This window comes from Bubalus kerabau, chromosome 20, assembly GCF_029407905.1.
Source record: "Bubalus kerabau isolate K-KA32 ecotype Philippines breed swamp buffalo chromosome 20, PCC_UOA_SB_1v2, whole genome shotgun sequence".
In the NCBI taxonomy this organism is placed as follows: domain Eukaryota; kingdom Metazoa; phylum Chordata; class Mammalia; order Artiodactyla; family Bovidae; genus Bubalus; species Bubalus kerabau.
In genome coordinates, this window is record NC_073643.1 from 61,614,297 (window position 1) to 61,629,416 (window position 15,120).

Below are 15,120 nucleotides of genomic sequence, written 5' to 3' on the forward strand. Positions count from 1 at the left end.
AAATCCTTCAGTCTTCCAAAGGAGATTCACTTCAGTTCAGTTTAGTTGCTCAGTTGTGTCTGACTCTTTCCGACCCCATGAATCGCAGCACGCCAGGCCTCCCTGTCCATCATCATCCCAGAGTTCACTCAGACTCACGTCCATGGTCAGTGATGCCATCCAGCCATCTCATCCTCTGTCGTCCCCTTCTCCTCCTGCCCCCAATCCCTCCCAACATCAGAGTCTTTTCCAATGAGTCAACTCTTTGCATGAGGTGGTCAAAGTACTGGAGTTTCAACTTTAGCATCATTCCTTCCAAAGAAATCCCAGGGCTGATCTCCTTCAGAATGGACTGGTTGGATCTCCTTGCAGTCCAAGGGACTCTGAAGAGTCTTCTCCAACACCACAGTTCAAAAGCATCAATTCTTCAGCGCTCAGCTTTCTTCACAGTCCAACTCTCACATCCATACATGACCACTGGAAAAACCATAGCCTTGACTAGATGGACCTTTGTTGGCAAAGCAATGTCTCTGCTTTTCAATATGCTATCTAGGTTGGTCATAACTTTTCTTCCAAGGGGTAAGCGTCTTTTAATTTCATGGCTGCAGTCACCATCTGCAGTGATTTTGGAGCCCCAAAAAATAAAGTCTGACACTGTTTCCACTGTTTCCCCATCTATTTCCCATGAAGTGATGGGACCGGATGCCATGATCTTCGTTTTCTGAATGTTGAGCTTTAAGCCAACTTTTTCACTCTCCTCTTTCACCTTCATCAAGAGGCTTTTGAGTTCCTCTTCACTTTCTGCCATAAGGGTGGTGTCATCTGCATATCTGAGGTTATTGATATTTCTCCAGGCAATCTTGATTCCAGCTTGTGCTTCTTCCAGCCCAGCGTTTCTCATGATGTACTCTGCATGTAAGTTAAATAAGCAGGGTGACAATATACAGCCTTGACGTACTCCTTCTCCTATCTGGAACCAGTCTGTTGTTCCATGTCCAGTTCTAACTGTTGCTTCCTGACCTGCATATAGGTTTCTCAAGAGGCAGGTCAGGTGGTCTGGTATTCCCATCTCTTTCAGAATTTTCCACAATTTATTGTGATCCACACAGTCAGCGGCTTTGGCATAGTCAATAAAGCAGAAATAGATGCTTTTCTGGAACTCTCTTGCTTTTTCGATGATCCAGCGGATGTTGGCAATTTGGTCTCTGGTTCCTCTGCCTTTTCTAAAACCAGCTTGAGCATCAGGAAGTTCACGGTTCACGTATTGCTGAAGCCTGGCTTGGAGAATTTTGAGCATTACTTTACTAGCGTGTGAGATGAGTGCAATTGTGCGGTAGTTTGAGCATTCTTTGGCATTGCCTTTCTTTGGAATTGGAATGAAAACTGACCTTTTCCAGTCCTGTGGCCACTGTTGAGTTTTCCAAATTTGTTGGCATATTGAGTGCAGCACTTTCACAGCATCATCTTTCAGGATGTGAAATAGCTCAACTGGAATTCCATCACCTCCACTAGCTTTGTTCATAGTGATGCTTTCTAAGGCCCACTTGACTTCACATTCCAGGATATCTGGCTCTAGGTGAGTGATCATACCATTGTGATTATCTGGGTCGTGAAGATCTTTTTTGTACAGTTCTTCTGTGTATTCTTGCCACCTCTTCTTAATATCTTCTGCTTCTGTTAGGTCCATACCATTTCTGTCCTTTATCGAGCCCATCTTTGCATGAAATGTTCCCTTGGTATCTCTAATTTTCTTGAAGAGATCTCTAGGCTTCCCCATTCTGTTGTTTTCCTCTATTTCTTTGCATTGATCGCTCAGGAAGGCTTTCTTATCTCTTCTTGCTATTCTTTGGAACTCTGCATTCAGATGCTTATATCTTTTCTTTTCTCCTTTGCTTTTCGCTTCTCTTCTTTTCACAGCTATTTGTAAGGCCTCCCCAGACAGCCATTTTACTTTTTTGCATTTCTTTTCCATGGGGATGGTCTTGATCCCTGTCTCCTGTACAATGTCACAAACCTCCGTCCATAGTTCATCATGCATTCTATCTATCAGATCTAGTCCGTTAAGTCTATTTCTCACTTCCACTGTATAATAAGGGATTTGATTTGGGTCATACCTGAATGGTCTAGTGGTTTTCCCTACTTTCTTCAATTTCAGTCTGAATCTGGCAATAAGGAGCTCATGATGTGAGCCACAGTCAGCTCCTGGTCTTGTTTTTGCTGACTGTATAGAGCTTCTCCATCTTTGGCTGCAAAGAATATAATCAGTCTGATTTCGGTGTTGACCATCTGGTGATGTTCATGTGTAGAGTCTTCTCTTGTGTTGTTGGAAGAGGGTGTTTGCTATGACCAGTGCGTTCTCTTGGCAAAACTCTATTAGCCTTTGCCCTGCTTCATTCCGTATTCCAAGGCCAAATTTGCCTGTTACTCCAGGTGTTTCTTGACTTCCTACTTTTGCATTCCAGTCCCCTATAAGGAAAAGGACATCTTTTTTGGGTGTTAGTTCTAAAAGGTCTTGTAGGTCTTCATAGAACTGTTCAACTTCAGCTTCTTCAGCGTTACTGGTTGGGGCATAGACTTGGATTACTGTGATACTGAACGGTTTGCCTTGGAAATGAACAGAGATTATTCTGTCATTTTTGAGACTGCATCCAAGTACTGCATTTCGGACTCTTTTGTTGACCGTGATGGCTACTCCATTTGTTGTGAGGGATTCCTGTCCGCAGTAGTAGATATAATGATCATCTGAGTTAAATTCACCCATTCCAGTCCATTTTAGTTTGCTGATTCGTAGAATGTCGACGTTCACTCTTGCCATCTCCTGTTTGACCACTTCTAACACTGATGTTAGAGAAACGCAAATGAAAACTCAAAACGAGGTATCATCTCGTACCAGTCAGACTGATTATCATCAAAAAAAATCCATAAATAGGAGACTTCCCTGGTGACCCAGGGGTTAAGAATATGCCTGCCAACGCAAGGGACACGGGCTCCATTCCTGATCTGGGAAATAAGAGCCCACATGTTGTGGGGCCATGAAGCCTGTGCAGCACGACTGCGGAGCCCACACCGGGGAGGCCCCGGGCTGTAAGCACTGCAGCCCACGCGCAGCGACGAAGACCCAGTGCCGTCATGACAAATAACTGAACTTAAATGTAGCGAAGAAGAGTCATAAAGATTCATTGATTCTCACAGGTCATGAGTCACCCTATGTACAGGGATGCCAAAACCACCAGATAAACAAGTTTGCTCAAACCTTTTCTTGAACTGCACTGAATTGTAAGTGGAACTTTGTAAACTGATAATGACTTCTGACAAGTTTTCAAACACTCTTAAAAGAAAATCCACAAAGAAATGCTGGAGAGGATGTGAAGAGATGAGACCCCTCCTACAGTGGTGGGAATGTGAACTGGCGCAGCCACTGTGGAGACTCCTTAATAAAAACTAAACAGAGGGCTGCCACGCGGCGCTGCAGCCCAGTCCTGGGAACACGCCCAGAGAAGCACGCGGGCTGAAAGGCCGCAGGCACCCAGTGCTCACCGCAGCATGTTCAAAACAACACGACATGGCGGTGACCAAAACGGCATCCACAGAGGAGACGGCAAAGAGCACGTGGCTCACATGTACAAAGCGGGTATCACTGAGCCACAGAAAGAATAAATGAGTGCCGTGTGCAGCAACACAGATGGACCCAGAGACTGTTACTGAGTGAACTTAAGTCAGTGCCAGAAAGAGAAATATCACGATATCTCTTACATTCAGAATCTAAAAAGAAATGATACAAATGAACTTGTTTATAGAACAGAAACACACTCACCAACTTAGAGAAGAAACTTACGGTTACCAGTGGGGAAGGATGTGAGGGGAGGGATAGCTAAGTAGTTTGGGATGACAGGTACTCACTACCGTATTTAAAATGGAAGCCATAAGGGCCTGCTGTAGAGTTCAGGGAACTCTGTTCAATGTTATGTGGCAGCCTGGGTGGGAGGGGAGTTTGGGGGAATGGATACGTGTGTGTGCGCGCGACTGGGTCTTGTGCTGTCCATCTGAAACTATCACAATGCTGTTAATCAGCCACACTCTGAAACAAAAATGCTCAAATAAAAAAAGAGTGCTCACAAAATCAACAGTGTAGGCACACAATAAACATTTGGTGAAAAAACTTAGAAACTTAACAAAACTCATTAACTGGAGGCTAACTAACACAAAATGTAAAGGGAGACATCCTGACTCACACACAGTTTGGCTTTATCACAGCACGTAAGCTGCATCCAGGCCTTTTCCCCTTAATCTCACGATGGTGCTTTCCCTAAAAAGATCATGCTGCATGATTTTCCCCCGAATGCTTCACCCCAGCTGTGTAGGCCTCTTTCCTGTTTATCACGGCTGCACTGAACTTTATTTCTGCTTCCAGGGCCAGCCATCCTCTCACGTGACCTTCAGTCTCGGCTGAAACAGTAATGAACTGATTCCTCTGTTGAAGACAAGGAATTAAAACCAGCATCAGAGCCAGTAGCCTTGAAAGATCATTTTAAACGTCCTTTAGGTTAATGTCAAATCACTGAAAACCGTCCCGAGTGCAACACTAAAGCGAGTTATTCAACGGAGTATTAATACAGAAACATTGATGCAACTCCCAAAAGGTCTATGTAGAACAGACATGCAAGCGGAAAAGCTTTCCGTGTAATTAAACACGACTCGTTAACGGTCAGACTCAGCGGTCATCACAGAAGTGTAAATCAGCCCAGGGATGGGTCTTGTGGATGGCAAGCTGACAACACAGGAGCACATCTCAGCGTCCACGTGGGGACAGGAGGGAGATCCGGCCGCGGTGTGGAGGGGAGAGCGCACATGAGACCCCTTGGAGACAAACATCCTGAGGCTATTATTTCCAGAAACACACTCTAAGGAGACAATTATGGATGCTCATGACGCTCTGCTCACGCCACAATGCCACTTCACAGGGCAGGACGCTGACTGAAGCAGCCAGCCCCTCCACACTTGAGGTGCTAATTCGGCCTCAAGGCTGAGGCTGAAGAGCTGTGTTTGCTGCCTTGGAAAGATGTGGGCAAGTAAAACAGCAAGATCTGTGCCTGCAAATGCCATTCTTCATAGAAGCTTACTTTATCTATCATCTGTAAAGGTAGAGGGTCCAGTAAGAAATGCACTAAAACGTTACCGCTCACTGCTGCTGCTGCTGCTAAGTCACTGCAGTCGTGTCCGACTCTGTGTGACCCAATGGACAGCAGCCCACCAGGCTCCGCCGTCCCTGGGATCCTCCAGGCAATAACACTGGAGTGGGTTGCCATTTCCCTCTCCAGTGCATGAAAGTGGAAGTGAAAGTGAAGTTGCTCAGTCGTGTCCGACTCTTAGCGAACCCATGGACTGCAGCCTACCAGGCCCCTCCGTCCCCAGGATTCTCCAGGCGTGAGTGCTGGAGTGGGGTGCCGTTGCCTTCTCCAGTTACCGCTCACTAGCTCTGGGTTAATGATGGGGCTGCAGATGCTTGTTTTTTTCTTTACCTTGCTGCACGTTTCTGATTTTCATATAGGGACACTTACTACTAGTATAAAACAAAAATATGACACGCTTTTCTTTTCCTTTCTTTTTTTGGCGTCCAGGTGAAGTGCTTCTGTCAGGAAACATGCCTGATGTGTGTGCAGCTACCAGGAAGGTCAAATCGCTGCACGGCAGACACGACCCACCGAGACGGCTGCGTAGAAACCACCCCCAGGTCCGGCAGACAGCTGCTGCGGTGACCTGGCGTCCACAAATTCACTCCAGACGGCGGCAACTCAAGCATCGCGAGGAAGGAGCTGACACAGAAGGAGCGGGTCCTGAAGCAGAGCCCGCAGGGCTGAGCCCCTGCCACCATCACCTGGGAACCTCCCCGCGCCGTCTCCCCCGCGACGAATGTGAGACTAGTCAGGCTGCCATGAGGGAAAAGAGATCTTCCCGTGAAAATGATTACGGAGCGAAGCACTCAGGGGAGCCCCCAGTCAAGAGCATCACTCTGTCCCCCTCTGTCAATGGCACCTGGACCCTCCTTGGAGGGGCCCTCCCACCCTCTCCTACCGGCGCAGGATGCGGGGCCCTACGCTGGCCTCGGGGGGCTCAGGACCCAGACGAGGCCAGACCAAGGAGCCGCCGTGTGTCTTCTCCAGCTGAGCTCTCCCCATGCTGGGCTTGCCAAGTGAGAGCAGCTGGAAGCCTCACTCAGCGGCCACATAGGCCGGCCGCCCAGGAATAAGGACAAGGGAGGGACACGAGCCATGACGGCCGAGGCAGGTCCCGATGCCATCTCAGCAACGGACCCCCCGTGCCTGGGCCAGACACTGATGCCGGGCGTTGGTGTAACGACCAATACACACTCCTCGCACACAGGTCTGTAAGCCTGTCTGAGTTAGGTTCCTAGAACGTGCCAGTCTTAGAGACTTCTCTCTCATCCCGTGGAGCACTAATCAGCTTGCTCACTAGGAAAAAGCCACAAGCAGAGAACTTTGTTAAGGAGACTGCGAAACAAAAGCGTGGGGCAGCAGCAGGGCCGCCTGGGTGGAGGCGACCCGGGAACTAGTCCTGGTCACGAAGGCAGTGCATGACCTAACCCATCAGGCTGCCGGCGGGCTTGACTCGCTGGTAGGGCAGGGATGTACATTCTACTGTTTTCCCTTCTTTGTTGAGACCAGTCTTTTCACCCAAAATGTCAGAGAATCATAGTATTTTAGAGCTGGATAAGAGTTCAATCTATCACTCCCACAGTCTCACTTGAGGACAAAGAGGCTGACGCCAAGGTTAGAAAGGTCACAGCCCTCATCGCCGCCAGGCTGGGCCGTTAGGCCCCCGAGGACACTCCTGGAGCAGGCCCAGCTCCAGCTCCCGCAGGCCCGGCAGGCCAGAAACAGGCACAGAACAGGGCAGAACAACCACGCGCTGCTCCCTCTTTGCGCACCCCACCGCAGGGCTCAGGGCAGGCCTGCTCAGGAGGCCCTGACCGCAGACTGGGTCTGCCGCACACGGGCCGCCGGGCCTCGGACGAGGCTCACAGCCTCTCAGCCTCCGCCCCACCCACTGGGCTGCCCCGCTGACCCACAGGGTGGCTGTGAAGTGCAGCGAACTCCGCAAGGCGCAAACGCTGCGAAGAAACCGTGCCGAGTCCTGCACCAGACCTAAGACATGACTGCCGGCTCTAGGAAAATCGTTGAGCTGAGAGGCAGCAGGAGAGAGCGAGCCAAGGTCTAGAGTCTGAGAGCGAGGGTTTGCATCCTGGTTCTTGCACTTATTAGCTGAGCTGTTACCCAGACTCCACTAGCCTCAGTTTGTCCACTGGTCAAATGGGAATAACAACAAATACCTCAATGCTTCTGTGAAGATTAAATGAGGTAACACACCACAACACCCAACTGGGCGCTTAGCAGAACTCGGAGTTGGATCCGCGGGTGGATGTCCTCAACACTGAAACAGCCCTGAGGCTGGACGGGCTGCAGCATGGCCGCTGCTGCACAAGCAGTGTGCGAGGCTCGCCCTGAACTCTGGGCAGACTCCCCACCCTGGCAAGCCCTCGGCAGGCCTCTGTGTCTCCCCGACCTGAGCAGCAACCCCACGAAAGATGCCCTCCCCGCTCCCGGAGACCCTGGAGGGAAGCCTCTGACTCTCTGGGTTGGGAGCAGAGGGCAAGAGGAGCACATACACGGGCCCACCCTAGGCCGTGTTCTCGGGGCAAGACCCGCCTCGTACAAACCAGCCCCACAGCCTGAGCACTCTGTACCTACCACGGCCTCAGGGCATAGCCCCCCACTCCCCCGTGCTGAGAACACAGCGGCAGGCTCGGCAGGCTGACCTCAGGGCCCTCGCCAGCACAGAGATGTGCCCCCCGGGGGGAGAATTAGGAAAAGGCGCGCCCTCCATGCACCCAAGGGCCCATGCACTGCAGCCCCCAGGCCAGGGCGGAACCAGCAGGGAAAGCGGCACGGCCCCACCCCTGCGGGAGCCTCTCACGGGCAGTCTCTCCAGCCAGGGCTACGGCAGGACTCCAGCCGCAGGATGGAGAGGTGGGGCAGGGTGAGGGTGTCCTGCGCCTGGGGTCAGGCTGGAGCCATGGTCCGTAAGCAGATGCCGACTCTCGACACAGCTCCGCCACACAGCAGCTGTGACCTTGGCAAGGCGCTGAGCACCCCGTGCATCCTCAGTCTCACGCCCCCGAAGCACGCTGACGGCAGGATGGAGGTGCCAGACAGCAAGGGCGTCTCCTGCAGAGTGGAAACCTGTGGCCTGGATCCCACAGTCCCCTTCCTTCAGAGACCTCCTTGGCCGTACAGAGAAGAAACTAAGCTGGGGAAGGCGCAAGGCTGTGGGCAAGCAGAGCAACAGAGGAGGGCCAAGGACGGAGCCCTCCTTGGTCCCAGCCCAAGCGGCCAGGCATCTCCCCACCGTTCGGGGGTGAACAGCACAGACTGGGAAGCACGCTGCATCCAGCAGCGGGAGGACCTGTCACACTCTGAGTGACGGCCAGGTACTGAATCCACTGGGAGGAGAGAGGCCACGTGAGACAGCAGAAGGGGAGATGCGCGCAGGAGGCAGGAGCAGAGCAAACCTGAGCTCCTCAGGCCCCGGCCACCCCTCCGCTATCCCAGGACAGTCTGGGCGCACAGCTGCTCCTTCCCAATGGACCGTCTGAGTGACTGCTCCTCTCCCACCAAAACCCCAAGAGTCTGGACAAAAGGGAAGACCCCTCACGGCACCACCGAGGACAGGGAGTGCACCTCAACAAGGAGAGGACAGACCACCCAGAAGCACCGCCTCAGCCAGGCTTCCCGCGTGGCTCAGCTGGTAAAGAATCTGCCTGCAATGCAGAAGACCTGGGTTTGATCCCTGGGTCGGGAAGATCCCCAGGAGGACGGCATGGCAGCCCACTCCAGTATTCTTGCCTGAAGAATCCCATGGACAGGGGAGCCTGGCGGGCTACAGTCCACGGGGTCGCAGAGGGTCAGACACGACTGAGCGACTGAGCGCGGCACAGCGGCTGCAGCCACAGCCCTCCGCACGGACGAGCTCCATCCCCGCCTACACCCAGCCCGAACAGATGACAGCCAGCAGACAGTTACACGCAAAACCGAGGCTGAAAAAGAACAGAAGAAATAAAGCTGCATCTATCTCATACAGGGAAAGGCTCTTATAAACGAAACACATAAGAACATTTCAAAAGGAAGACTGTCAAAGCTTAAAGATTTTCACCTATGTATGTCAAATATTACTATAATAAAAAGGAAGCAATAAACTGGAAAAAACTTTCTATTTATGTCAGACACTAAGTTTGTATGCGTTTTATATAAAGATTTGCACAGTGATAAGCAAGCCTCAAAAACAATGGAAATGTAATAATAATAGCTAACGTTTTCATGTTATCTCATAATATTACCGTGTGTTAAGCACTTCAAATATACTATTGCATTTAACCCTCACAATGCTGTGATACTATTTCCTTCCAGAGAAATCAGGTTTAGACTACCACCTGCCCAAAATCACAGGGCTGGGACTTTGGACTCTGCCTGGCTCCAAAGCTTGCTCTTAATTGCATGTGCTTCAAATCAAAAAGAACTGGACCATATAATACATTCAGTGCGTGTGTTAACTCACACACACTTCAGCTACAGTCCGGTGTTGTTTATAGTCACTCAGTTGTGTCCAACTCTGCGACCTCAAGGACTCCACCAGGCTCCTCTGTCCATGGGATTTCCCAGGCAAGAATACTGGAGTGAGTTGCCATTTCCTTCTCCAGGGGATCTTCCTGACCCAGGGACTGAACCCATGTCTCTGCATCTGCATTGGCAGGCGGATTCTTTACTGCTGAGCCACCAGAGAAGCCCCACAGTAAAAACTTACCAGCCGTTAGAGTTCTGTGTATCAAACCAGCAAAGATGTCCAAGTCAGAGAATTCAGTGTCGGGGAGGGTCCAGAACCTGGCATTCACTCCCCCCTGACAGGCATGCAACCTGGAGCGCCCTTTCTGGAGGCCCCCCGGCCATACTGACACAAGCCTGCAGAAGAGGCCGTCCACGTCAGGCCCACCTTGTCCTCTGCCGGGGACCCGGCCCGGGAACCGTCAGCAGCCCAGCCCAGACTCCTCGATAGGCTGGGGAAGCACAGCCAGCAACAGGGGTCCCGGAGGAGCCGGAGCGTGAGCACCGAGCCCCCGCCCTCGCCCCCGTCACCCCACTGCTGGGGTCAGGACCCTGGCTCCCCAGTCCCTTCCCACACAGGACAGGCTCCTGCCGTCTGTGCCTTTCTTTGTCCCCTGGGGGTGGGCGCTGAGCACTCTGCTGCCAGGAGCCCCGGACTCCCCGGGGTGCCACCCCATGTTGCTCCCCTGGTGAGCCCACTGTCTATGAATGACCCTCCCTGGTCTCTCTGCTCCCAGGAGCTTCAGGAGCTGCAGACACGGCCAAGTCCAAGAACCACACCGCACACAACCTGTCCCCAACTTGGCACAGAGACAGCATCGAGAAACCCTGGTCACGAAGCACGAATCACTTAAGAAGGTGGACCTCAAGTTCCTGAGGAAGACGCGCTCTGCCCAGGAGCACAGTAGGGAGGGCCTGCAGACGACGCGGGCCGGGAGTGCGCCTGTTGGCGCTGTCGAAGCTTGCCCAGAGCCCAAGGAGTCTGAGCCCCAGGTCCCCACGGGGGCAGTGCACGCTCAGGGGACTCACCTACCCGGCTCACCTGAAGCCTGGCCATGTGCTGGTGCCCACATCACCAAGGGTCCCGAAGTCCCAGGCCAAGGCTCAAATCAAGGCCCAGGCACCGCAGTGATGGTTGCTGCTCTGCCAAAGGCGCCCAGGCCCCCACAGAGGCTGCGAGTGCAGGCCCCCGGCTGCCAGTGTGAGGACAGGGGGACTGGTGTGGCCCCCGGGCGGCTGCCTGGGGGACTGGTGTGGCATCCGGGCAGCTGCCTGCACGGGGCTGGTGTTCTCCTGGACATTGGTGCAAATAAACCTGAGGCAGGACGTGTCCAACAACAACAACCCCACCAAAACACAGCCCCCTCGGGTGCCTCAGTGTGAGCAGGACTTTGTTTCTGGGACGCTGGGGTGCTGACTGACACATCTTTAGACCTAGCAATTTGACTCTAGAAGTTTATCCCAAGGAACAACCAGAAAAGTGCAAAGATACATACAGGTTTTTGCAGCGTCTTCACAAGTGGAAACTAGGGCTCTCTGGCGTCCCGTGGTTGATAAGCCGTCTGCCCATGCGTGGGACATGGGTGCCCCCCACGGTCTGGGACAACCCCACAAGCCAAAGAACTAAGCCTGGGCGCCACAAGTACCGAGCCTGTGCTCTTCGGCAAGAGGGGCCGCTGCAATGAGACGCCCGCACACCGCCATGAAGACCCAGCACGGCCACAGACAAAGCAAACAAACAAACTGGAAACCGCACATTCAGCAACAGGGAAGCGCTCCACACCTGAGGAAACACTATGGACTCACTGAAAGCCAGGTTATGAAAGGATAGCTAACAACGCGGAAATAAGATATTTAAGAACCATCTTAAAGTGGAAAAAACGACTCCAATGGTGCATATAAAAGTGACTGAAGGACGCAGCCCAAAATACCAGCGCTTATCATTTTTCATCATGACAGCACAGGGGGATTTTCTTCTTTGTATTGTGTTTGTGTTTCCCACATTTTCTGTATTTTTCATGTATTATTTTTGTAATTAGAAAACACAAACCCAAAATACATTTATTAAAAAAAAACCCAGGGCTAAACTCTGTAACGCCCAGCCCCACGCTTGGGCACCAGTCTGAGCGCCCAGCGCCAGCCAAGAGCCCCGCACAGCGGTGGCAGCTGCCGGCTGGGGAGCCCTGTCACTCCGTTCTCAGCCGCAGCCGCGCGCCACTGAGCCCGGCCCGGCCCCGGGGCAGAGCCAGGGAAGGGCGCTCGGAACGCCTGGCGGGGCTCAGGGACCCAGGGGCACAGGGACCCTTCAACAGAGACCACACAGCACAGAAGAGGAGCAGGCGACCAACCCGAGGCCTGGACAGACGGACACTTGCGCTGCGCCTGGCCACCCCCACAGCTCTGTGACTGCAGGCCCGCCTTCTCCTCTGAGCCTCAGTTTCCTCACGTTCAGGACGGGGTTAGCACCCTTCATCTCACGGGCTGTCAGCACTACGCTCAATTATACGAGCACAGAACACAGGTCACTACACAGCCGTGAATATTACGAAAGGGAAAGGGGTCCCTTGGGCCAGCAAGGCTCTCAGAGTCCCGAGACCCAGCCTTGAGGTTCTGGAGGGCAGCAGAGGGTGAAAGCAGGTGAGGACGGAGAAGAAGTGGGATGTGGGCAAGCAAAGGGCCGTCGGGCATCATGCCCGGCCTCCCGGCGGCAATCAGCACACATCTCAGGAGAGACGGGGGCTTCCCTGCTGGGCCAGTGGTTAAGAACCCACCTGCCAACGCAGGAGACATGGGTTCCAGCCCTGGTCCGGGAGGCTCCCATGTACTGAGGGGCAACAAAGCCCAGCGGCTGCCACCACCACCGAGCCAGCACACCAGAGCCCAGGAGCCACAACTGCCGAGCCCCTGTGCCAAAAGCCTGCGCTACAACAAGAGGCCACTGAAACGAGAAGGCCATGCACTGTGGCTAGAGGTAGCCTAAGCTCAGCAGCAAGGACCCAGCGCAGCCAGAACACAGACAAACAGACCTTCCAGAAACAAGGGCAAGCGAGCACGGTACCTGCGGTGGGTCCCAGGCCCAGACTGGACTCGTTGAGCGCGTCCTCCTCCTCCCAGAAGTACTGCGGCGGCTGCAGGATGCGGGACTCTTCGCTCTCCTCGCTGGGGAAGCCCGAGCCGGGGGCTCCCAGGCCAGCGCCCAGGCCCACGGCCTCACTTGGCTCCTCCGAGTCCAGCGGCTCCAGGCCCGTGGGCAGCAGGAGGTCCAGCAGGGAGGTGGAGGGGAGGCCCTCTGAGCCGGGCTCCTCGGACCCGGCTGCATGCACACCCAGGGACGCTCCTGCGCAGACAGGAGAGCTGGGGGTTACGGGAAAGAGGGCGCAGGGGGGAGACCTGCCTGCAAGGATCAAGGGCCCAGGGCGGGGGCTTCGCAGACACTCCTGACGCCCAGGGCTGCGGGTCGGAAGCGGCCCCGCTTTCCCAGACCCTGCACGCACCCTGCTCCCCAGGCTCCTATCCCAGGCCACACACTTTCCCAAACTGCATGAAGAACTCGATCTGCGTTTCAGCAGCACAGGGTGTTTAAGACCAAGTGAGGTGGTCACAGGTCAAATCCATCCCGGACTGGAACCCTGGACCCTCTATCCTACTTTACAAAACAAAAAACAGTAAAATAAAGGGATTTTTTTTTTTTCCTATCTCTCTCACTTCCATTCATTACGAACAGGAAGCAGCCCTATTTGCTGGTTTTATGATGTATACTAACTACAGAAGTATCACTAACTTGCTGTAAGTCTTCAGCCCTCAGTCTCATCTGAAAAGTGAGGAAGGTGGGTGAAAGGGCCTCCACATTCTCTTTTCCAGACCGATATTCAATGACGCAAGAAAGAGGGAACTGCAGGAGTTATTTCCCGCTCTGTGCTTGGAGTGCACTGTGATATGACTTGACAAAGTCCGTGGAAATGTTTAGTCATGTAAGTGTTATCTGGGCTTCCCTGGTGGCTCAGATGGTAAAGAATCTGCCTGCAGTGAGGGAGACCTGGGTTCAGTCCCTGAGTTGGGAAGATCACCTGAAGAAGGGCAGGGCAACCCACTCCAGCATTCTTGCCTGGAGAATCCCCATGGACAGAGGAGTCTGGCGGGCTACAAAGAATCGGACACGACTGATTAAGCACAGCACACAAGCATTATCTAAATTTTAATGCTTACAAGCACCTTAGGCAATAGTAGGCCCTAAGCCCAACAAGTGGCCACTAAGGAAGACAGATGTTTCAGACTCAGAAGCAAGTTCTACCAGAAACAGAGAATGCATCCAGAGAGACAGGACAGACAAGATACACTTGAATCTAAAGAAAGCAGCCTGGGGTACCGGGAAGGGGCGGAACAAAGTAACAAGCGTCCGCGGGAGGACACACGGGCCTTGCAGTCAGACTCAGGCTGCTGCAAGAGCAAGGCAGGCAGGGGCTCCGGCCTGTGGCTGAGCGACTGGGAGAGCGTCGGCCCCCCATCACCCATACAGCAGGATGGGGAAGCCCCCAGACGTGGGGCCACCAGGAGAGGTCAGCCCCCTCCAGCGTGCGGACTGCACTCTGAAGGGCAGACTGCAGACTACTCGTGGAAGTGGTCTCCTCTTTATGGAGAGCAGGGAAGCAGGGCATTCTTGGCCAGGAAAAGAGAACGTTTAAGAGCGACAATGGTCAGGGTCTTCAAACACATTTAAACAAAAAGTTGCTGTGAATAATGAAGACCAGTTACTCTATGTGACTTCAGGGAAAAACAGGAAGAAACAGATGCTGTCAGAGCCTCAGACAGAGTTAACCAGAAGCAGGCGACGCCCGTGGGCACCTGCATCCGTCTGCCTAAGTCCTCCTCCTGCTTCCAGGCTCAGCTCCAAACAGCCGCCCCAGCTCCCTGGGTCCAGGCTGCACCCCCTCCACGACCACCGGCTCTGCACACGTCACTGCACTCTCCTCACTGCGCTGCAGCAGACCACCGGACAGCCCCTCACTCAACGGTGAACACGGGACTCACCTCTGTCGTGACCGGGCCTCGACAGTCTCTGAAGTATCACAGGAGCTCAGGGTGTGTTTGAGTAAACAACCAAATAAATTAAGACATACCCTTTCCCTATGGCTGATTCATGCTGATGTTTGGTAGAAACCAAAGGGATACTGTAAAGCAATTACCCTTCAATTAAAAATAAATAAATTTTAAAAATAAGAAATACCCTTTTGTTTTACAGAGAGATAACAGGCCTAGTGAGATTAAGGTCAAATAACCAGGTAACAGAATTGCTGTAATTAGCCAGCTTCTCCCCACAAGAAGGTCCAGTGGATGCTCCCTGAGGAAATGTCGGAAAGCTGCCGTGTCCTTCTTCCTAAGGACACATAAGGAGAGAGCACCTGGCGTGACCCGATGCCTCACAGGATCTGAGGAGCAAGGAAAGAGCTGGATGGAAGACACCCTGTCC

The 15,120-nt window shown here is 53.1% G+C and overlaps 1 protein-coding gene across 1 annotated transcript in view; it reads right to left on the reverse strand.

The window, feature by feature from the left end:
• The window catches only part of PODXL2 (podocalyxin like 2), a 40,579-nt gene that overhangs the window by 22,485 nt on the left and 2,974 nt on the right, over window positions 1-15,120 (reverse strand). The window contains exon 2 of the mRNA XM_055557622.1: window positions 12,712-12,990. Within this exon, the coding sequence (XP_055413597.1) occupies window positions 12,712-12,990 (279 nt within the window). The remainder of the gene's footprint in view (window positions 1-12,711; window positions 12,991-15,120) is intronic.